Source organism: Ambystoma mexicanum, chromosome 13, assembly GCF_040938575.1.
Source record: "Ambystoma mexicanum isolate Mex_15411 chromosome 13, UKY_AmexF1_1, whole genome shotgun sequence".
In the NCBI taxonomy this organism is placed as follows: Eukaryota; Metazoa; Chordata; class Amphibia; order Caudata; family Ambystomatidae; genus Ambystoma; species Ambystoma mexicanum.
The window spans coordinates 789,186,460-789,210,664 of NC_090938.1; the positions used below are offsets into that span (position 1 = coordinate 789,186,460).

The window sequence follows — 24,205 nt, forward strand, 5'->3', positions numbered from 1 at the left end:
TGGGGAGAAAACCGAAATCCTACTGGTAGGCCCAAAAGAGTCCCTAAAATAATTAGACAACAAATACAGCTTTTTCAGTATTGAGAACACTGTTATTATAGTCTCTGCTGCAGTAAAAACCCTTGGAGAATACATTGACTCCACCTTATCAATGGAAAGACATGTCAGCACCATCTCATCATCTGCTGCTCTCACGACCAAAATCATAAACGCAGTGAAACCCCATCTCTCCCAAAAAAACCGCCTCAACATTGCAAGAGCTACCGTTGGCGAAAAGGTGGACTACTGTAACATCTTACTCCTAGGTACATCTGCCAATAACATTAACAAACTGCAAACTACGCAAAACAACGCCCTCAGAGCGGCCCTAAGTATCCCTAAGAGGGAGCACATCTCTCAGGCGAGAAAAGACTCCCATTGCTAACGATCAAAGACTGCATAATATTCAAGGACCTCACAATTACACACAGATGCCTTTGTCAGACTGCCCCAGCTTACCTAGATGAAAGAATACATCAAGTGCCCATTCACAGACCAAAACGAGACCAATACTCTCACTTACTCTCAGTCCCAGCCTTCAACAGAGCTAAAGCCGGTGGCACCAGCTTCGAAGTACTAGCCGCAAAAGCCTGGAACGCCCTCCCACCTAGCCTAAGAAATGAGGATTCTCTCATAGTGTTCAGAAAGGCATTAAAAACCAAACTATTCAACTAAGATTGTACCTGCTGATGTCTAAGGTTGTTCCTCTGTAACCACAGAACAACTCTACAACATTGTCTTTTAACCTGAAATTCTGCCTCGTATGTATCTGTTTTAAGCTGTATCTAAGTGAATATACTGTAACAGCGCCACGATGTCTCCGGGCAGCTGCGCGTTATATAAATCAGAATAAATAAATACATTAAATAAATAAAGGACTGAGTCCATTTTCAGGCATTTTCGTAACAATTAGAAAGAGAAATAATTTTGTTTTATGCTATGTTTTTATTTAATTTCCAGGTGGTTTTTAAGCGCATTGTCCTAGGACTTTGGGGACTGAAATGGCCAGTTAAGACTAGTTTCTGGCTGCCCGGAAGATGCGACAAGTATGAGATTTGATGGAAAGATGGAAGGTGAAATTAGGAATATGCTTGATCATTTGCAAAGTCATAACTATTATATATTTTAAGAAAACAACAAAAATGTGCAAAAGGGACATGTTACCTCGTACGGAATTGGCAATCGGCTTACCTAATTCCCTATGACCCCCTGAAACAGCATATCTTATGCATATGTCAGGGGCTAGTAGAAATATGACTGGGTTTTTGTCAATAAGTAGCCAAGAGAACAAAGAAGGATATTAAAATGCCAATAGACAGATGGTGTTCTCTTCCCTTGGACCAATCATGCCAGGGGGCGGAGAGAGGAGGAAGTGTCCTATTTGAGGGGTGGGGTTGATTATAGAGTACTCCTCCTTGTTTGTAAAGTGAGAGATGTCATTTGGGCTATATAAGGGGGACTGTACTTAGTCAAGGGGACAAACAAAAATTCAGGGAGACAGGAGAAGGATGGAGAGGCGGCATCTGAACCAGACCAAGGAGTGTGCAGTGACCAGACCCCTTGCCTAGCTGTCCAGAACGTCCTGAGATCCAGCTGACTTTCCAGAATCCCAAACCAAGGCTTACTTTGTAAGTAGCAAATAACCCTAGCCCTAAATTACATAAAACCTTCCCTGTGTAGCATTGCACCCAATGAAAACCCATTGAAACCCCATAGAAACCCCCATTGAAACCCCAATTGAAACCTCACATTGCTAGTGTAATTCAGTCAACTTCCCATAGAAGATACTGTGTTTAGCCTATGTATGTTTGCATATTCCCTTTGGTAAACCTCTCAGTGTCTGTGTAAATCCTTAGCATATTCTTAAGTAAATCATTTAATTCCCCATTGAAATTCACGGCATAAGTTGGTTAAAATTTGAAATTAACCCCCTTGTCCCTAGTGTCTTTCTTCAATAATCATAGTCAGTTAAGTGTTGCCTCAGTCTCCTTATAGCTGAAAACCGAATTTGCCCGTGCATTGTGTGCATTACCCCACGAATTCCTATTTGCATCTGTCCCATTGAAAACCCCAAACCGTAGTCCCATTGAGAGCAATTCCTTTTGCCTACAAATCTATCTGTCATGTGTCTCTGTCCGTGTCAATGAAAACCAATTTTCCTATTCTGAGCTATACCCCTAACCAGAGCGGCCTGTCATTGTAAACCCAGTTTAAATGAATTTGCATTTGCTGTTTGTATTTTTCCTTTTGCATTTGCTTTCTCCCCAAAACCCTTTTTCCTACTTTATTTCTACATTGCCCGGATGTGCTGATTAGTAGTCTTGAAGCTTCCCTATCTCCTCAAGTGTATCAATACGGATTTCCTTTTATTCTGTCCCATAGCAGTTGTGAGTAGCCGTGTGAGTAATAATCAAAATCCGATTCTGCCGTTTTGCTCCAAAAACGGGTTTTCACTTTCTTTGCTGGCCTCCAATCCTCGGGTGGTGGGCTGTACTCAAAATCCGACTTTCTCTCTCTCTCCCTCCTACTTGCCTCTGCCTTCCATTCAAAGGTATCAAGTTAGCTAATGTTTGGGCGTCAGTGTTGCAGGGAGGACTGCTAAACCATTGGTGTTATCTCTTTCTAAAAATGCCTCTTTTCTGTGCTGCCATTAAAGATTGTAAGAATTGTAACAGTATATCTTCACTGAATTGTTTTGTAGAGATTAGTGCAATTGTGTACCACAACAGTAGTGGCTGTAAAATGTTTGATTTTCCTTTTCTATTAAATAATAAATTAATAAATATCTTCTTGATACAGACCGGCCTGATTCCTGGTCCATTGTGACAAGGGGTGTTTGTGGAGGTTTGGTGTGAGACGGCTTGGAGGCCTACTCAAATAAAAGAACATGTGGTTTATTAAAAATAAAAAGTGCTTTATTGTACGCCACATTCATTGCCGGGGAAGGAGTCCCTGGCTGGAGTATGCCGTGTAATAAAACCGTCACATACTGTAGGTAAAATGGCTGTATTAATAACGAAAGCAAACATAAATTACAATTAAAAAAAATGAATCTTCTGGGTTGGTCTCTCACAAAGGCCCAGAGTCATGAGCAGACAAGAGGCTGCTCTAGAACTTGCACTGGCTTTTTGTAAGGCCGCGCACCGCTCCCTCTCCGAGTCATGCTCTACAACCCACCACAACACCACAATCCTGTGCTCTCTCGCTCTCCTCCTAGAAATCTTGCTGCATGCTGCTACCTATGGGTCCTTCACTTTTTCCTTTCTCCTCCTCTGTGTTTTCTTGCTACACCGCCTGAACAGTTTACCATAAGCTTTTTCCTCCACCCATCCCAGGCTCCCCCTTGTCAGTGTCAGGGTTCGCCTGTATCCACACTACTACCTTAGCTTTCTTAGGGCCTAACGCGCCTTTCTTTGCTCCTGTCACCCTTCTCTCTTCTCACTCTCCTCCATCCACCCTCTAATGTTATTCCTCTCTTCTCCCGCTCATCATGATCATCCTCTCCTCGTCAATAATTTTTTCCTCCTCTCCTCTACTCTCACCTTCTTTCTCCTCTCTCCCGCTCCTGGCCTCCAGTTTTCTCTTTGTCTGCTCTCTCCTCCGCCTCTTCCAAAAGAACTATTTCTCTCAGCACCCACAGCCCTCTGAACAAGTGCTTCCAAAGGCTTGGCCTGTCTGTGGGGACAAACCCTCATTAATATGTCCACAAAAAGAGGACTGGCTGATTTACTGGTCGATGCTTACATTGTTATAGCCGGCTGCCTGGCCAGCAGCAGGGAACGTTGACTTTAAGAGCGTCAACTCACAACAGTAAGGGCCTGGAACAATATGGAACCAGTAAAATGAAGGTTATGCAGTGAAAAAGAATTGCGTTTTCTAACCCGCATATAATTGAGGTCGATTTAGAAAGACCGCTTTGACTTTCTAAATCGACCTTAATTGACACCCTCCCCACAGAGCATACGAGTGAGCGCAGGGGCTGGCAGGCCCTTCGTCAGCGGCTCGGGAGAAAAAAGGCACAGAGAGCAGGTACATTTTGTGTTTGTGTCTGTTTGGGTGCAGGACTGGGATGAAATGTTTGGGGCACTTGTGGATGTATGTATGCGTATTTGTGAGTCTGTATTTGGGGGCAATGTTTGTAGCTGGGGTATATGAGTGTGTGTGTTTGTGAGTGTATGCGAGTTTAGGCGGCGGGCGTGGGTGCACTATTTTTGGTGCCGAGGGGTGGAGGGTGAGGGAGCAAATGGGGGGGGGGGTTATATTCCCCGCTAACAGTGAAAAGTAGGGCGGAGTCAGAGTGGGTGTGGAGGAGTAGTTCAAAAGGTGGGTCTGTGGAGGTGAACCCACTTGAAAATGGCATTTCCCGCATGCTGAAGGCCGCTCCACATCAGCCTTAAAGAAGCGGCCTGTTGTGGATGCGGTCTCCAATGTGCTGTATTTTTAGATAGAACCAAATGAGGCACTCCACGCACCCAAAAAGAACACTTTGTGTAATCTTAAAGCGAAGACAAATCTAATTGCTGTACCAGTAGGAGAACTGAACTCCGCAACCAAAAGAAACCATGTACACAGGGAATTCATTTCCTTTGACATGGGGGGAGAACACCAGATTAGACCCCAAAGAAACCCTCTGAAGTCCTATGGCACTCGCTCAGCGGGCCCATGCAGACATCAGAGCCACGTCACATTTTGCTACGATGCTTGTGCAGCGAGTCCGCTCAGAGAGGGCATATTACGTTTTCCTAGTGCACTCGCTCGGCAAGCACACATGGCCATCAAACTCTCGAGGTACTTGCATCTATGACAAACGCAGAGACAGGGCTCATTTCCCTGCTGCACACTCACAGGGAGCAGGTAAAGGGCAGCAGAGGCAAAAGTGCTTTATTTTTAATCACCTTCACGAGGCAAGCCCGCCAAGCGGGGACCTAGCCTCATGGATTTGGGAGGTGTAAATTCAGCTCCAGAATGACATGAACTGAAATGCCAAGCAAGGTCTCCACTCTAACATTGATACAACACTGAGGCCTAGTGAATGTGAAAAGTGGGCCTCACTGAACATTACCAAAACGGAAAGGGACACAGGTGAAGGGAAGCGTGCGTTAAAACATTAACACAGCAGAGTGTGCACAATGTATCCTAAAAACATGAGCTTCTGCAAACGCTGACTTCATGTAAAATGGAAAAGGCACAGTATGATTGAGATTCAAAACTGCAGCAGTACACATAAGAAAAGACACATCGAAATCCTGTGCATCTGGGAAATTAAAAGGAAGTCGGCATATATGGAAGAGCAAAGCCAAGCGACATATGTCATTTGAAATAAATGAAACCTCTACTTTCCTTTATGCGAAGTGACATTATGTCAAATGGAAAGGCCTACTTTGTCGACAGAAATGTATTGGTGAATAACTTGGGAACTGTCCTGTTTTTTCAACTGTCAGATTAAAAGAACCAATGATACATGGCCAAAAGGCCAAGATGCGATGTGATTACAGAAATCAGATGCTTTACATGTGAAATAAATGCCAGTGATTTAAAAAGCCACTTCCTTTCAGAATTGTACACGTGGCTTTGCTTTGCAGCTTCTCCATAAAACTGTGATAGATTGGTGGGCTGTGTTATCTGGGTCTCCAACCCCAGATACCTGTGGCTGATGCCTACCAGGATTGCAGGCCTGTTTCAGCAAAATGTGGAAGGGTCAGATAAGGAAATAGAGGCCTGACCTTTCAGGGCTGTCATGGCCACAATGAACTGGCTCTCAGCTTCAAACAGAGAATAACTTATGGAACTTAAATGACTGTTACATAAACATTACTGCCGACCTGTGTAAGCAGATGTCAGTGTCACGTGACTTTTGAGAAACAGAAACTCATGGGTGCCCGTATTATGCATTGCCATTTGATTAACATTGGACACCCTTTTCCTTAATAACTCGAAAGCCGTGTGTCATAATGAGCTCATTCAGGACTCACTTCCAAGATCACCAAAATCCTGTCAGTCCTATATAAATACCAATTTTAAGTGATATGTAGAAGTTGAGCTAATAGGAAAACTGTGATTCTGCCCTTCTCATAAATCAGAGAAATCCACGCTGATAGAAGGTAATATTAATATGTGTTTTGTGACGTTTTGTATTCATAACTATTTCAGCTCATGAATAAACTGCGTAAAATGATATCTCACGTCAGCAAGGTTGAGCCGTGATCAAAGTCGTGTCCCCAGATCCGGTGGAAATTGCTGAATCTAAACATGTATATATTATGGTGGTTATCTCGAAATTGAAGAAAGTTGTCATGTTGTGACTTCCTAAGATAGAAAAATGCAACTTTAAATGTCAATTTAAAAAGATGCATTTCGCTCCTCCCCGCAGTATCCATAATCTAATCTCAGGAATCCCTTTCCCTATTCGCTGTTAGAGGCCGGACCTCTGGAGGAAGAGGAAAATGAATGTCCAATCTGATCTTTGGGAAAATGGCTTGGCACATCCCCATATTCATAATTTGGGGTGTGTCACATGACTATGTAAACGTAAATGCTCTATGGGAAAGGGGGAGAGCTACCAAAAGCCATTGGGGTACCACCTTGCCAGGAGAAAAGCTGACTAAAAACCACCTTCGAGGGAGACAACTGCCTACATTGATAGGAAACACAATAGCTGACCGTGCCTGACATTTGAGGATCAAGTTGAAAATTGGGTGCCTGTGACTATCCTTGACAGAAGCCTTTGACCAGGTCTGTGCATTCCATAGATGAGCTCTGCTGTTTCTCTGAGTGCCCAGTGACCGAGGCCTCCCATGCAAGTAGATTGATCCAAATGACAGCAAAAGTGTGGGGGGATCTGCCAGCCTTATTCTCCTTCCTGCATAGTGGGTGGGGCAGTGGTGTAAGGGGATACTGTCTGTTTCATTCCTTTTCATTAGTGGGCTCTTTCCCATTAGTGGGGGGGGGGGGTAAAAGTGTGTATACCACCTTTAGCTTATTTAACTAAAAATATAATTTAATTCATTGCCATAGGGTCAGCTACCACAGGGTGATGTTTTGTCAAAATTTTAAATTGACAAAGATTATCCCAATGTACAGTAAATGACTCTAGTTTTTAATGTAATTGGGAGACCCGGCTGTTAATTGGGATGTGCTAGTGTCCCCAAAACGAAAATCCTAAAACCATGTTCTTCATTTGAATGTGCCTTTGTCCTAAAAAACGAAAATCCCCATCCATCATATGGTCCTAAACCCTGCATGTCAAAATAAGCCAGGTGTGAGTCTCCAGTGATAGAAATGAACTCCCTCCTGAGAGTGAGCAAGTGACACTCATAGAAGAAAGGTTTGGGACTGCTTTGGGGTAAAGAAGGAACAAAGATGCTGGTTCTAAATAAACTGTGTATGTTCTCAAATGCAGGTATTTTGGGTGCAGAGAGATGAAGCCTGCATTCAAATTGAATGTATACATGCCTGTGGACTTTCTAAGCTGATAACCAAACGCCAATTCTCCTGATTGTACTGTAGCATTGCAACGCATTGTGTCATTTAATAATTTGAAGTTTGCGGGACAGGAGATAAAAAGAGGAAACCTGATCTGTTCTGTCAAATGGAAAACGAAAAGTGTCCGTTTCGTTTAGATTTGGACACCATAGAGAAGGTGGCGTTTGTAACCTAATTGTTTTCTAGATTTCTATTAAAACCATTTGGTAATAAAAATGTCAATTTTCTCAATACCCCGGCCTGGTTCTTGGCTTAGTGTGGCACAGGGGCAGAGGGGGAAAAAGCCTTGGCGATATTATACGTGGTTCAGACAGGGCTAAGCCAACACAATATTACAGAAATGATGGTATTTGGTGTGGCGCTTTAACTGGGGGGGGGAGGTCTGTCACGTGTTGAGAGTGGTCCTCAATAGAAATCGTTACAGGGGTTTTCAGACAGGAGGGGTGCCGCAGAGCTTTTTTGACTGTAGTCTCCTCAAAGTTTAGAAAAGTTAAATGCAGCATGGTGGATCAACTCTTTAAAGGCTTGGTCCAACTCCAAAGCCCAAAAACCAACACAAGTGAATGAATTATGAGTTACCAATTACAGCCTCTGACTCATTCACCACCAAATGTGCAAACCCTCACAGAGACCCCAACCATCGGGGAGGGGCAAAGGGATATATAAACCCAAAGTCCCAGTAAGACAATGTGGGCGTTAGGAGGTCATTTGCAGCTGGATGGTGGCAGGAGCTGGGTTGAAGCTTCACCCCATTCCCCACCCAGAGAGTGAAGAATGGGGAGAGATCACGGAAACTGGAGGAAGAAACGAGAGCTGGGAGGAGGACAAAGAGCAGTGGCAAAAAGGCTGAAGGAATTCAGGGGAGGAGGGAAGGCATTCGGGCGAAGGTGTGAGACTGGGCCCCAAAAGAAAGAGCTGGACCATGCCAGAACAGATGAAGGTGAGAGAGACAGTAGAGAACCTCAGACCCTTTGTTGTTAGCTGAGAGGTTCTCAAAGGAGAGAAGAGGGTGAGAGAGACAGTAGAGAACCTCAGACCCTTTGTTGTTAGCTGAGAGGTTCTCAAAGGAGAGAAGAGGGTGAGAGAGACAGTAGAGAGCCTCAGACCCTTTGTTGTTAGCTGAGAGGTTCTCAAAGGAGAAAAGAGGGTGAGCGAGACAGTAGAGAATCGTAGACCATTTGTTGTTAGCTGGGAAGGTCTCAAAGGGGCGAAGAGGGTGAGTGAGATAACTGGTGCAAGGGGAAAAATAAACACTGGATGGTAAAGAAAAGGGAAAGAAAAGGAGGATGCCAAGCTAGTGGGCGAAGAGTTGTTCAACGGGAATGAAGATTTCCTTATTTAACAGCCGGAAAACCTGACATTGATAAGTGTAACAGAAGATGAATAAGCAGGAATATGATAGTTAAATTGTGGAAGTTGAAGAGAAGGACCTCTGGATTTCCAGGTGGTTTGAGCAGGAAGTGGAAGTTGAGATAGAGTGGTGAAAAAACTATACAAAAGAGGATACAGGAGTCCAACAGCCTGAAGGGGGTTGAGCACAGGGCAAGTCCTAGTAGAAAACAGAAAGTACCGGTTGGTGAGCTTAGGAGCTAGGACCTCATTTCTGACAGCTGTAGATAGAACAGGTGGCTACCTTCTCAGCGTTTCTACCTCTCCTGGTCCTGGACGGTGCCAGGGCTTTGGGAATTACTGCAGTGTCTGTTCAGAACCCTCATTTTCCTGCCTTGATGGCTCAAGATGACTCCAGAATCAACATTGGAAGAGGAGAAATTAATTACTGATTGCCAAAGGGACACAGCACTAAGGATTGGTAAAACCAAGCCTGAAAAGAGTAGGAGGATGAAAGGGGAGATGTCCCTTTAGCCATGAGACTAAGAACTGAGATGTCCAAAAAAGAATGGTGCGTGAAGTCCTTAAGCATAAGTTAAGGGTGCAGGAAACCCTTATGCTTGAGTTAAGGACACTGAAAATCCCACTGAGAAGAAGGGGAATGAAAGCGTTCAGAAACTTAATTAGCCCAGTTTCGTGTTGTTTTGCGGGTCAACATGGAAGGGCCCAAAGGTAATAGAAGACTCATTCAGTTTCCTTATTTAGATATATAGGTACCATGTCGTTATTTTGCCGGCCTGAACATTTTCCTCAATAAAAGAATCAAAGTTTAACTGAATTTTTGCTATGGTCTGGCCATTTATCCCAGTTTAAAAGATCTCAAAATATATTTTAATAGACAATGAAAAAAGACTTTCATTCACCCCAGTGAACTGAAGTCTTTTTACCATGTATATAACTAATGTCAAATGTCTGCAAAAACGGACTTGGAGATATTTCTTCATAGCAAACACCAAAACAGTTGACTTTGCTAAAGCTTTATTTTCTGAGACAGTGCTTCTGAGAGGGGAAGTACTCACAGTGGTGTGTGGAACGGAAAACCTTTAGAAATTTGAAACTATGCTGCCGTCTCATACTTCCCACACTGCTGGTGGCATCCCAGTCCACGCATGGGCACAACATGCAGTTTTCTGTTCAGCACGCCATTGCTTTCCAGCGAGCTTGACGATATAGAAATGTTTTACATACATGCATATAGGTACAGTATATTCACATACAAACATAGATATAAGTAGTCGTGTGAAAACTGGGACTGCCCCAGTCAGTGTATCATCTTCCAGATAAGGTCATTCCCCAGCACAGGTTATACTCACCGTTTGGTAAGTAGGTGAAGACTTGAAGTTCAGAAATCAGGAGGTATTCGCTTCGTCCGGGGATCACCACCGTGATGTACTGGGCCTCCATTCCTCTGCAGTTAAACGTCTTGGCCAGGCCAGAGGGCAGGTTTGCCAAGACCCCACACCTGCAGAGTGAAAAAGGGCGGTCAGCAGCTATGATGACCATGAGGACCCAGCCGCCCCCATGGGAAGGATGAGGGAGAAGGCAACTGGTTAGTTGGATGGAGGGTCTGCCAGCAGAGATGCGGGTGAGGAGGCTGGAATCCCCATTGTCCTACCTGGGATTGGTGACACCGTTAAGGCTGCCATTGGTCCCAACACGGATCTCTCCCTCAAGGTACCGCTCTGGGCAGCAGGACGTGTGTATGATGGCCACTGAAGACAGCACGTATGTGGCATTCAGGTTAAGAGACCACCAGGGTTCCCAGTTGGAATATGTATGGCTGAGGGTGCCAGTGGACCCGTCAATGGCATTCTTTGCTGGAGAATAAGCACTGGACTGTGTGGCAAAGCCAGTGGAAGCCACGTTGGTCTCTATAAAAAGAGGCAACAAAAGTTAGTTCAATCTGCAGTGCGCGCTGTATAAATGACAGCACTTGTTCATTGATAGGCTGCGGCCCCTCCCACAAACGCAACATTCACACAAGATGTGGATGAAACAAATAGGGAGTGGGCAGAGCGTCCTGAATCCAAATATCTGTAATTCCTAGCGCATTCTCAAAGGCCATTGAAGGCCTGCACCAGGAGGAGGGTCCTACCCGCTCCCCCTTTTGCGATGCGCATACCCCACCGAGTGACACTTTCTAAGTTGGGCAGCAACCTAAACATTTGCCTGCCATTAGAACATTGAGGTGTCTGAAAAAATGACAATGTTCTAAGGAAAACATCCCATGATGTAATACTTGCCCATTGAGGAATGGATTTCTAGGGTAAGTCAATTCCTACCATTTCATCCTTCACTGTTCTGTCTTAAGTGTGTCCACCCTCTCCTATGCTGTCCTAAAATGTTCTAACCTCTGCTTTGCTATCCTAAGCACTTGCTTCCTGTTCTACACTATCCTAAGACATTATACCCTGTGCTATCCTATGTGTGTCCACCCTCTCCTATGCTGTCCTAAGATGTTCTAACCTCTGCTTTGCTATCCTAAGCTCTTGCTTCCTGTTCTACACTATCCTAAGACATTATACCCTGTGCTATCCTATGTGTGTCCACCCTCTCCTATGCTGTCCTAAGACGTTCTAACCTCTGCTTTGCTATCCTAAGCACTTGCTTCCTGTTCTACACTATCCTAAGACATTATACCCTGTGCTATCCTATGTGTGTCCACCCTCTCCTATGCTGTCCTAAGATGTTCTAACCTCTGCTTTGCTATCCTAAGCTCTTGCTTCCTGTTCTACACTATCCTAAGACATTATACCCTGTGCTATCCTATGTGTGTCCACCCTCGCCTATGCTGTCCTACACCATTCTATCCTGTGCTTTGATACCCTAAGCAATTCTGTCCCGTCCTATGCTGTGTAAGGCATTCTACCCTGTGCTTTGCTATCCTAAGCTATTCCTTCCTGTCCTATCCTGTACTAAGACATTGCAGCCTGCCATATGCTGTCCTAAGTGAATCCTCCCTGTCTCAAGCTAAGCCATCTATCCTGCCCCATGCTAGCCGAAGCATTCCATCCTGTCCTATGCTAGCTGACGCCATTCCATCCTGTCCTATGCGGCACTAAGTGATTCCATCCCGTTCTATGCTAGCCAATGTCATTCCATCCTGTCCTATGCTAGCCAGAGCCATTCCATCCTGTCCTATGCAGCACTAAGTGATTTCATCCCGCCCCATGCTAGCGGAAGCCATTCCATCTTGTCCAATGCGGCACTAAGTGATTCCATGCCGCCCCATGCTAGCTGTTGCCATTCCATCCTGTCCTCTGCGGCACTAAGTGATTCCATCCTACCCTATGCTAGCCGAAGCCATTCCATCCTGTCCTATGCAGCACTAAGTGATTCCATCCCGCCCCATGCTAGAGGAAGCCATTCCATCCTGTCCAATGCGGCACTAAGTGATTCCATCCGGCCCCATGCTAGCCTAAGCCATTCCATCCTGTCCAATGCGGCACTAAGTGATTCCATCCGGCCCCATGCTAGCCTAAGCCATTCCATCCTGTCCTATGCGGCACTAAGTGATTTCATCCTGCGCCATGCTAGCCGAAGCCATTCCATCCTGTCCTATGCGGCACTAAGTGATTCCATCCCACCCCATGCTAGCCGAAGCCATTCCATCCTGTCCTATGCGGCACTAAGTGATTCCCTCCCGCCTCATGCTAGCCGAAGCCATTCCATCCTGTCCTATGCAGCACTAAGTGATTCCATCCCGCCCCATGCTAGCAGAAGCCATTCCATCCTGTCCTATGCGGCACTAACATCCCGCTCTATGCTAGCCGAAGCCATTCCATCCTGTCCTATGCAGCACTAAGTGATTCCATCCTGTCCTATGCTAGCCAAAGCCATTCCATCCTGTCCTATGCGGCACTAAGTGATTCCATCCCGCCCCATGCTAGCCAAAGCCATTCCATCCTGTCCTATGCGGCACTAAGTGATTCCATCCTGTCCTATGCTAGCCAAAGCCATTCCATCCTGTCCTATGCTGCACTAGGTTATTCCAGTCATATGCTGTCCTAAGCTATTGCATACTGTTCTATGTTATCTAAGCCATTCCACACTGTCCTATGCGGCACTAAGTGATTCCATCCCGCCCCATGCTAGCCGAAGCCATTCCATCCTGTCCTATGCGGCACTAAGTGATTCCATCCCGCCCCATTCTAGCCGAAGCTATTCCATCCTGTCCTATGCGGCACTAAGTGATTCTATCCCGTTCTATGCTAGCCAAAGCCATTCCATCCTGTCCTATGCGGCACTAAGTGATTCCATCCCGCCCCACGCTAGCCGAAGCCATTCCATCCTGTCCTATGCGGCACTAAGTGATTCCATCCCGCCCCATGCTAGCCAAAGCCATTCCATCCTGTCCTATGCGGCACTAACATCCCGCCCTATGCTAGCGGAAGCCATTCCATCCTGTCCTATGCAGCACTAAGTGATTCCATCCCGCCTCATGCTAGCCGAAGAGATTCCATCCTGTCCTATGCGGCACTAAGTGATTCCATCTGTCCTATGCTAGCCAAAGCCATTCCATCCTGTCCTATGCGGCACTAAGTGATTCCATCCCGCCCCATGCTAGCCGAAGAGATTCCATCCTGTCCTATGCGGCACTAAGTGATTCCATCCTGTCCTATGCTAGCCACAGCCATTCCATCCTGTCCTATGCAGCACTAGGTTATTCCAGTCATATGCTGTCCTAAGCTATTGCATACTGTTCTATGTTATCTAAGCCATTCCACACTGTCCTATGCGGCACTAAGTGATTCCATGCCACCCCATGCTAGTCGAAGCCATTCCATCCTGTCCTATGCGGCACTAAGTGATTCCATCCTGCCCCATTCTAGCCGAAGCCATTCCATCCTGTCCTATGCAGCACTAAGTGATTCCATCCTGTCCTATGCTAGCCGAAGCCATTCCTTCCTGTCCTATGCTGCAATAAGTGATTAAAATAATATGCTGTCCTTAGCTATTGCATACTGTTCTATGTTATCTAAGCCATTCCACCCTGTCCTATGCGGCACTAATTGATTCCATCCTGTCCTATGCTATCCTAAGCCATTCCATCCTGTCCTATGCTGCACTAAGTGATTAAAGTCATATGCTGTCCTTAGCTATTGCATACTGTTTTATGTTATCTAAGCCATTCCACACTGTCCTATGCGGCACTAAGTGATTCCATGCCACCCCATGCTAGTCGAAGCCATTCCATCCTGTCCTATGCGGCACTAAGTGATTCCATCCTGCCCCATTCTAGCCGAAGCCATTCCATCCTGTCCTATGCGGCACTAAGTGATTCCATCCTGCCCCATTCTAGCCGAAGCCATTCCATCCTGTCCTATGCGGCACTAAGTGATTCCATCCTGTCCTATGCTAGCCAAAGCCATTCCATCCTGTCCTATGCTGCACTAAGTGATTAAAGTCATATGCTGTCCTTAGCTATTGCATACTGTTTTATGTTATCTAAGCCTTCCACCCTGTCCCATGCGGCACTAATTGATTCCATCCTGTCCTATGCTATCCTAAGCCATTCCATCCTGTCCTATGCTGCACTAACCGATTACATCTTGGCATATGCTCTCCTACGCTATTGCAAAATGTCTTATGCTATCTCAAACCATTCCACCATGCCCTCTACTGCCCTAAGTGATTCCATCTTGACCTATGCTATGCTAAGCAATTGGTCCTGTCCCATACTGCCCCAAGTGATTACATCCTACCATGCACTGTCCTAAGCCATTCCATTCGGCCCGGTGCTATCCTAAGCCATTCCCATCCTGTCCTGTTCTGCCCTAAGCCATTCCCTGCGTTCCTCTGTCCTCTCCTATATGCTGTCCGAAGCGATTCCATCCTGTCCTATGCTACTGTAATCCATTGCACCACGTCCTAAGCGAACTGGTCATGTCCCATACTGTCCTACGCAATTTCACTCTGTTGTATGCTTTCCTAAGCCTTCCATCCTGTCCTATTCCGTTCCAAGACATTCCCTCCTTTCCTCTATGCTGCCCTTTCATATGCTTCGTTATGCCATTTCATCCTGTTCTAAGCTATCCTAAGTGATTCTATCCTGTCCTATGCTCCCCATTATACCCAGTGGCATTTCATTCTATCCCGTGGCATTCCATTCTGTCCTTTGGCATTCCATCATTCCCATTGGCATTCTATTCTATCCTGTGGCATTCTAACCTACTGAAAGGTAGTCCATCATATCCCATGCCATTTGACTCCATCATACCCAGTGGCATTCCATCATTCCCAGTGGCATTCTATTCTATCCTGATGCCTTCCAACATACCCAGTGGCATTCCATTCTATCCTGATGCATTCCAACATACCCAGTGTCATTCCATTCTATCCTGTGGCATTCTAACCTACTGAAAGTTAGTCCATCATATCCCATGCCATTTGACTCCATCATACCCAGTGGCATTCCATCATTTCCAGTGCCATTCTATTCTATCCTGATGCCTTCCAACATACCCAGTGGCATTCCATTCTATCCTGATGCATTCCAACATACCCAGTGTCATTCCATTCTATCCTGTGGCATTCTAACCTACTGAAAGGTAGTCCATCATATCCCGTGCCAATCTATAGCCTCCTATGCAAGTCTGACTTACCCCATGACATCTCCTCATGTCCTGTGCTATTTCAGCCTATCCATCGTCTCCATCGCATCCCATCTGCTCCCATTCTATCATCTCAACATTCATCTCATCCCATACAATCGCAGCTCCCAACCCCAAGAGAGACCTTGAACATCTAAAACTCGCCTGGTGGGCCAAAGCCGAAGACCTGAACCTCGCAGAGTGCAAGGGTTTCGGTGTGCTGGGGGATCACAAGGGTCACGTATCGCCCCTCCATGCCCCCACAGTCGAAGCTCTCCACCTCTCCGTTCCGCAACCCCTGGATGGTGGTGCACCTGTGGTGGGAGGCGAGAGAAAGTCACAGTAAAGCAAAGCCTGCACAAGCACTGCCCACATCTCTCCCGACAGGAATGGCCATGATAGCAGAATCCGCGCCGCAGCACTGCCCTTCAGCCGAAGCCTGGCTGCCTGCAGTTCCCCAGGGTATTCCTGCAAAATCCTCGCCCAGTGGGGGCAGATGTCACTGGCATGGCAATGGGACCCAAGGACCTACATTCGCCAACTCCTCCTCTTTAGCTTAACCAATGAATGGCACTTACTCGTACAGTGCCTATGAAACCCCTAAACTGCATCAAAGCACTACACCGGAATAGAGGCACGGGTGAAGTGGCAGGAGAGAACAGAGCATTGGGAAGGAGACTATACAGGAGCGAAAAGGGGGATTGTGAGGTTCCTGTGTGCATGTGTCGTCAGATGTGTAGAGGTGATGCTATGCGGTATGGTACAGCAGGGCTGTAGCCATGTTCATGCTTCTTGGCGCTGTCGGTGGTCTCTGTGGGCAAGACACCGTTATTTCTAGTAGGGCCGAATTTGTCGGGGTCCTTTCCATTTCCACGGCCTCTAGAATGGATGTTGAGTTTGCATAGTCCGAAATCACCAGAGAGAGCATTGCAAAAGCTTCTGCCGAACAAAACCTTTGCCACAAACCTTGAATCACTGTGAAATGGCTTCCATTTTCAGACAGAGCTTGGGGTGATTGCGCCAGCGAGCAAGAATACCCACGCACGGCAGCTAAAGGGTGCGTGCTGCTCTATACTTCAGGCACATTTTTCTCAAGTGCATCAGGCAGTAAATCCCACATCACTGCCCCTCAGGGAGCAATAAGAACTGGCAGAAATGGGCATCAAAGGTGGTTAGAAAAGGACCGCCAAGCGGTGTTTCTAATATCAAGCAGCAGGCTTCGCAATAATAATCACCAGACAGGAATAGCAATACTGATGCTGCTGCTGAGCAGGTGGGGGAGCTGCTATGATGATAAACTGGCTGGGTATAAGCAATGTTGAGAGCAGGCAGGGTTAGCAATACTGAGGAGTAGGCAGCACATTAGCAATACTGATAAACTGGCTGGGGATTAGCAATGTTGAGAGCAGGCAGGGTTAGCAATACTGACGAGTAGGCATTGGATTAGCAACACTAATAAACTGACTGGGTATTAGCAATAATGAGTGCAGGCGGGGTTAGCAATACTGATGAGTATGCAGCAAATTAGCAACATTAGTAAACTGGCTGGGGATTAGCAATAATGAGTGTAGGCAGGGTTAGCAATACTGATGAGTGGGCAGAGGATTAGCAATACTGATAACCTGGCTGGGGATTAGTAATGTTGAGAGCAGGTAGGGTTAGCAATACTGAAGAGTAGGCAGCGGATTTGCAACACTGATAAACTGGCTGGGGATTAGCAATGTTGAGAGCAGGCAGGGTTAGCAATACTGATGAGTAGGCAGCGGATTAGCAACACTGATAAACTGGCTGGGGATTAGTAATGTTGAGAGCAGGCAGGGTTAGCAATACTGAAGAGTAGGCAGCGGATTTGCAACACTGATAAACTGGCTGGGATTAGCAATGTTGAGAGCAGGCAGGGTTAGCAATTCTGATGAGTGGGCAGCGGATTAGCAACACTGATAAACAGACTAGGGATTAGCAATAATGAGTGCAGGCAGGGTTAGCAATACTGATGATGCTGCTGATGAGCAGGTGGGGAGCTGCTATGATGATGAACTGGCTGCGGATTAGCAATGTTGAGAGCAGGCAGAGTGAGCAATACTGATGAGTAGGCAGCGTATTAGCAATACTGATAAACTGGTTGATGATTAGCAATGTTGAGAACAGGCAGGGTTAGCAATACTGACGAGTAGGCAGCGTATTAGCAACACTGATAAACTGGCTGGGGATTAGCAATAATGCGTGCAGGCAGGGTTAGCAATACTGATGAGTATGCATCGGATTAGCAATATTGATAAACTGGCTGGGGATTAGCAATGTTGAGAGCAGGCAGGGTTAGCAATATTGACAAGTAGGCAGCGGATTAGCAACACTGATAATCTGGCTCGGGATTAGCAATAATGAGTGCAGGCAGGGTTAGCAATACTGATGATGCTGCTGATGAGCAGGTGGGGGAGCTGCTATGATGATAAACTGGCTGGGGATCAGCAATAATAATCACGAGACAGGAATAGCAATACCGATGTTGCTGCTGAGCAGGTGGGGGAGCTGCTATGATGATAAACTGGCTGGGGATGAGCAATAATAATCACCAGACAGGAATACCAATACTGATGCTGCTGCTGAGCAGGTGGGGGAGCTGCTATGATGATAAACTGGGTGGGGATCAGCAATGTTGAGAGCAGGCAGGGTTAGCAAAACTGACGAGTAGGCAGCGTATTAGCAATACTGATAAACTGGCTGGGGATTAGCAATGTTGAGAGCAGGCAGGGTTAGCAATATTAACGAGTAGGCATCGGATTAGCAACACTGATAAACTGGCTGAGTATTAGCAATAATGAGTGCAGGCGGGGTTAGCAATACTGATGAGTAGGTAGCAAATTAGCAGCATTGATAAACTGGCTGGGGATTAGCAATACTGATGATGCTGCTGATGAGCAGGCGGGGGAGCTGCTATGATGATAAACTGACTGGGGATTAGCAATGTTGAGAGCAGGCAGGGTTAGCAATACTGACGAGTAGGCAGTGGATTAGTAACACTGATAAACTGGTTGGGGATTAGTAATAATGAGTGCAGGCAGGGTTAGCAATACTGATTAGTAGACAGCGGATTAGCAATACTGATAAACTGGCTGGGGATTAGCAATGTTGAGAGCAGGCAGGGTTAGCAATACTGACGAGTAGGCAGTGGATTAGTAACACTGATAAACTGGTTGGGGATTAGTAATAATGAGTGCAGGCAGGGTTAGCAATACTGATTAGTAGGCAGCGGATTAGCAATACTGGTAAAATGGCTAGGGATTAGCAATAATGAATGCAGACAGGGTTACCAATACTAATGATGCTGCTGATGAGCATGTGGGGGAGCTGCTATGATGATAAACTGGCTGGGGATTAGCAATGTTGAGACCAGGCAGGGTTAGCAATACATAAGTATAGGCAGCGGAATAGCAACACTCATAAACTGGCTGGGAATTAGCAATGTTGAGAGCAGGCAGGGTTAGCAATACTGATGAGTAGGCAGCGGATTAGCAACACTGATAAACTGGCTGGGGATTAGCAATAATGAGTGCAGGCAAGGTTAGCAATATTGATGATGCTGCTGAAGAGCAGGCAGGGGAGCTGCTATGATGATAAACTGACTGGGGATTAGCAATGTTGAGTGCAGGCAGGGTTAGTAATACTGATGAGTAGGCAGTGTATTAGCAATATTGATAAACTGGTTGAGGATTAGCAATGTTGAGAACAGGCAGGGTTAACAATACTGACGAGTAGGCAGCGGTTTAGCAGCACTGATAAACTGGCTGGGGATTAGCAATAATGAGTGCAGGCAAGGTTAGCAATACTGATGATGCTGCTGATGAGCAGGCGAGGAGCTGCTATGATGATAAACTGGCTGGGGATTAGCAATGTTGAGAGCAGGCAGGGTTAGCAATACTGATAAGTAGGCAGCGTATTAGCAATACTGATAAACTGGCTGGGGATTAGTAATGTTGAGAGCAGGCAGGGTTAGCAATACTGACGAGGATGCAGTGGATTAGCAATGCTGATAAACTGGCTAGGGATCAGCAATAATGAGTGCAGGCATGGTTAGCAATACTGATGAGTAGACAGTGGATTAGCCATACTGATAAACTGGCTAGGGATTAGCAATAATGAGTGCAGGCAGGGTTAGCAATACTGATGAGTAGGCAGCAGATTAGCCATACTGATAAACTGGCTAGGGATTAGCAATAATGAGTGCAGGCAGGGTTAGCAATACTAATGATGCTGCTGATGAGCAGGTGGGGGAGCTGCTATGATGATAAACTGGTTTGGGATTAGCAATGTTGAGAGCAGGTAGGGTTAGCAATACTGATGAGTAGGCAGCGTATTAGCAATACTGATAAACTGCTGAGGATTAGCAATGTTGAGAACAGGTAGGTTTAGCAATACTGACGAGTAGGCAGCGGATTAGCAACACTGATAAACTGGCTGGGGATTAGCAATCATGTGTGCAGGCAGGATTAGCAATACTGATGATGCTGCTGATGAGCAGGTGGGGGAGCTGCTATGATGATAAACTGGCTGGGGATCAGCAATAATAATCACCAGACAGGAATAGCAATACTGATGCTGCTGCTGAGCAGGTGGGGGAGCTGCTATGATGATAAACTGGCTGGGGATCAGCAATAATAATCACCAAACAGGAATAGCAATACTGATGCTGCTGAGCAGGTGGGGGAGCTGCTATGATGATAAACTGGCTGAGGATGAGCAATAATAATCACCAGACAGGAATAGCAATACTAATGCTGCTGCTGAGCAGGTGGGGGAGCTGCTATGATGATAAACTGGGTGGGGATCAGCAATGTTGAGAGCAGGCAGGGTTAGCAAAACTGACGAGTAGGCAGCGTATTAGCAATACTGATAAACTGGCTGGGGATTAGCAATGTTGAGAGCAGGCAGGGTTAGCAATATTGACGAGTAGGCATCGGATTAGCAACACTGATAAACTGGCTGGGTATTAGCAATAATGAGTGCAGGCGGGGTTAGCAATACTGATGAGTAGGCAGCAAATTAGCAACATTGATAAACTGGCTGGGGATTAGCAATAATGAGTGCAGGCAGGGTTAGCAATACTGATGATGCTGCTGATGAGCAGGCGGGGGAGCTGCTATGATGATAAACTGACTGGGGATTAGCAATGTTGAGAGCAGGCAGTGTTAGCAATATTGACGAGTAGGCATCCGATTAGCAACACTGATAAACTGGTTTGGGATTAGCAATAATGCGTGCAGGCAGGGTTAGCAATACTGAACAGTAGGCAGCAGATTAGCAACACTGATACACTGGCTGGGGATTAGCAATGTTGAGAGCAGGTAGGGTTAGCAATACTGACAAGTAGGCAGCGGATTAGCAACACTGATAAACTGGCATGGTATTAGCAATAATGAGTGCAGGCAGGGTTAGCAATACTGATGATGCTGCTGATGAGCAGGTGGAGGAGCTGCTAAGATGACAAACTGGCTGGGGATGAGCAATAATAATCACCAGACAGGAATAGCAATACTAATGCTGCTGCTGAGCAGGTGGGGGAGCTGCTATGATGATAAACTGGGTGGGGATCAGCAATGTTGAGAGCAGGCAGGGTTAGCAAAACTGACGAGTAGGCAGCGTATTAGCAATACTGATAAACTGGCTGGGGATTAGCAATGTTGAGAGCAGGCAGGGTTAGCAATATTGACGAGTAGGCATCGAATTAGCAACACTGATAAACTGGCTGGGTATTAGCAATAATGAGTGCAGGCGGGGTTAGCAATACTGATGAGTAGGCAGCAAATTAGCAACATTGTTAAACTGGCTGGGGATTAGCAATAATGAGTGCAGGCAGGGTTAGCAATACTGATGATGCTGCTGATGAGCAGGGGGGAGCTGCTATGATGATACACTGACTGTGGATTAGCAATAATGAGTGCAGGCAGGGTTAGCAATACTGACGAGTAGGCACTGGATTAGTAACACTGATAAACTGGTTGGGGATTAGTAATAATGAGTGCAGGCAGGGTTAGCAATACTGATTAGTAGGCAGCCGATTAGAAATACTGATAAAATGGCTAGGGATTAGCAATACTGAATGCAGACAGGGTTACCAATACTAATGATGCTGCTGATGAGCAGGTGGGGGAGCTGCTATGATGATAAACTGGCTGGGGATTAGCAATGTTGAGACCAGGCAGGGTTAGCAATACATAAGAATAGGCAGAGGATTAGCAACACTGATAAACTGGCTGGGAATTAGCAATGTTGAGAAGCAGGCAGGGTTAGCAATACTGATGAGTAGGCAGTGGATTAGCAACACTGATAAACTGACTGGGGATTAGCAATAATGAGTGCAGGCAAGGTTAGCAATACTGATGATGCTGCTGAAGAGCAGGCAGGGGAGCTGCTATGTTGATAAACTGACTGGGGATTAGCAATGTTGAGTGCAGGCAGGGTTAGTAATACTGAAGAGTAGGCAGTGTATTAGCAATACTGATAAACTGGTTGAGGATTAGCAATGTTGAGAACAGGCAGGGTTAACAATACTGACGAGTAGGCAGCGGTTTAGCAGCACTGATAAACTGGCTGGGGATTAGCAATAATGAGTGCAGGCAAGGTTAGCAATACTGATGATGCTGCTGAAGAGCAGGCAGGGGAGCTGCTATGATGACAAACTGACTGGGGATTAGCAATGTTGAGTGCAGGCAGGGTTAGTAATACTGATGAGTAGGCAGTGTATTAGCAATACTGATAAACTGGCTGAAGATTAGTAATGTTGAGAGCAGGCAGGGTTAGCAATACTGACGAGTAGGCAGTGGATTAGCAACACCGATAAACTGGCTAGGGATTAGCAATAATGAGTGCAGGCAGGGTTAGCAATACTGATGAGTAGGCAGCGGATTAGCAACAGTGATAAACTGACTGGGGATTAGCAATAATGAATGCAGAATGCAGACACGGTTAGCAATATTAATGATGCTGCTGATGAACAGGCGGGGGAGCTGCTATGATGATAAACTGGCTGGGGATTAGCAATGTTGAGTGCAGGCAGGGTTAGTAATACTGATGAGTAGGCAGTGTATTAGCAATACTGATAAACTGGTTGAGGATTAGCAATGTTGAGAACTGGCAGGGTTAGCAATACTTGCGAGTAGGCAGCGGATTAGCAACACTTATGAACTGAATGGGGATTAGCAATAATGCATGCAGGCAGGGTTAGCAATACTGACGATGCTGCTGATGAGCAGGTGAAGAGCTGCTATGATGATAAACTGGCTGGGGATTAGCAATGTTGAGAGCAGGCAGGGTTAGCAATACTGATAAGTAGGCAGCGTATTAGCAATACTGATAAACTGGCTGGGGATTAGTAATGTTGAGAGCAGGCAGGGTTAGCAATACTGACGAGTAGGCAGTGGATTAGCAACACCGATAAACTGGCTAGGGATTAGCAATAATGAGTGCAGGCAGGGTTAGCAATACTGATGAGTAGGCAGCGGATTAGCCATACTGATAAACTGGCTAGGGATTAGCAATAATGAGTGCAGGCAGGGTTAGCAATACTGATGAGTAGGCAGCGGGTTAGCCATACTGATAAACTGGCTAGGGATTAGGAATAATGAGTGCAGGCAGGGTTAGCAATACTGATGAGTAGGCAGCAGATTAGCCATACTGATAAACTGGCTAGGGATTAGCAATAATGAGTGCAGGCAGGGTTAGCAATACTAATGATGCTGCTGATGAGCAGGTGGGGGAGCTGCTATGATGATAAACTGGTTTGGGATTAGCAATGTTGAGAGCAGGTAGGGTTAGCAATACTGATGAGTAGGCAGCGTATTAGCAATACTGATAAACTGCTGAGGATTAGCAATGATGAGAACAGGTAGGTTTAGCAATACTGACGAGTAGGCAGCGGATTAGCAACACTGATAAACTGGCTGGGGATTAGCAATAATGTGTGCAGGCAGGGTTAGCAATACTGATGAGAAGGCAGCAGATTAGCAACACTGATAAATTGACTGGGGATTATCAATAATGAATGCAGGCAGGGTTAGAAATATTAATGATGCTGCTGATGAGCAGGTGGGGGAGCGGCTATGATGATAAACTGGTTGAGGATTAGCAATGTTGAGAACAGGCAGGGTTAGCAATACTGACGAGTAGGCAGCGGATTAGCAACACTTATAAACTGGTTGGGGATTAGCAATAATGCGTGCAGGGAGGGTTAGCAATACTGACGAGTACGCAGTGGATTAGCAACACTGATAAACTGGCTGGGGATTAGCAATAATGAGTGCAGCAAGGTTGGCAATACTGATGAGTAGGCAGCGTATTAACAATACTGATAAACTGGCTTGGGATTAGTAATGTTGAGAGCAGGCAGGGTTAGCAATACTGACGAGTAGGCAGTGGATTAGCAACACCGATAAACTGGCTAGGGATTAGCAATAATGAGTGCAGGCAGGGTTAGCAATACTGATGAGTAGGCAGTGGATTAGCCATACTGATAAACTGGCTAGGGATTAGCAATAATGAGTGCAGGCAGGGTTAGCAATACTGATGAGTAGGCAGCGGGTTAGCCATACTGATAAACTGGCTAGGGATTAGGAATAATGGGTGCAGGCAGGGTTAGCAATACTGATGAGTAGGCAGCAGATTAGCCATACTGATAAACTGGCTAGGGATTAGCAATAATGAGTGCA

At 45.9% G+C, this 24,205-nt stretch overlaps 1 protein-coding gene across 2 annotated transcripts in view; it reads right to left on the bottom strand.

The window, feature by feature from the left end:
- LOC138521975 (uncharacterized) overlaps positions 1-24,205 on the bottom strand; it is a 664,020-nt gene that overhangs the window by 294,347 nt on the left and 345,468 nt on the right. For both annotated transcript variants that reach the window (XM_069635169.1, XM_069635168.1), the window contains exons 7-9: positions 15,669-15,817; positions 10,526-10,781; positions 10,224-10,372 (exon numbers count right to left, since the gene is read on the bottom strand). In XM_069635169.1, coding sequence (XP_069491270.1) covers positions 10,224-10,372; positions 10,526-10,781; positions 15,669-15,817 — 554 coding nt within the window. The remainder of the gene's footprint in view (positions 1-10,223; positions 10,373-10,525; positions 10,782-15,668; positions 15,818-24,205) is intronic.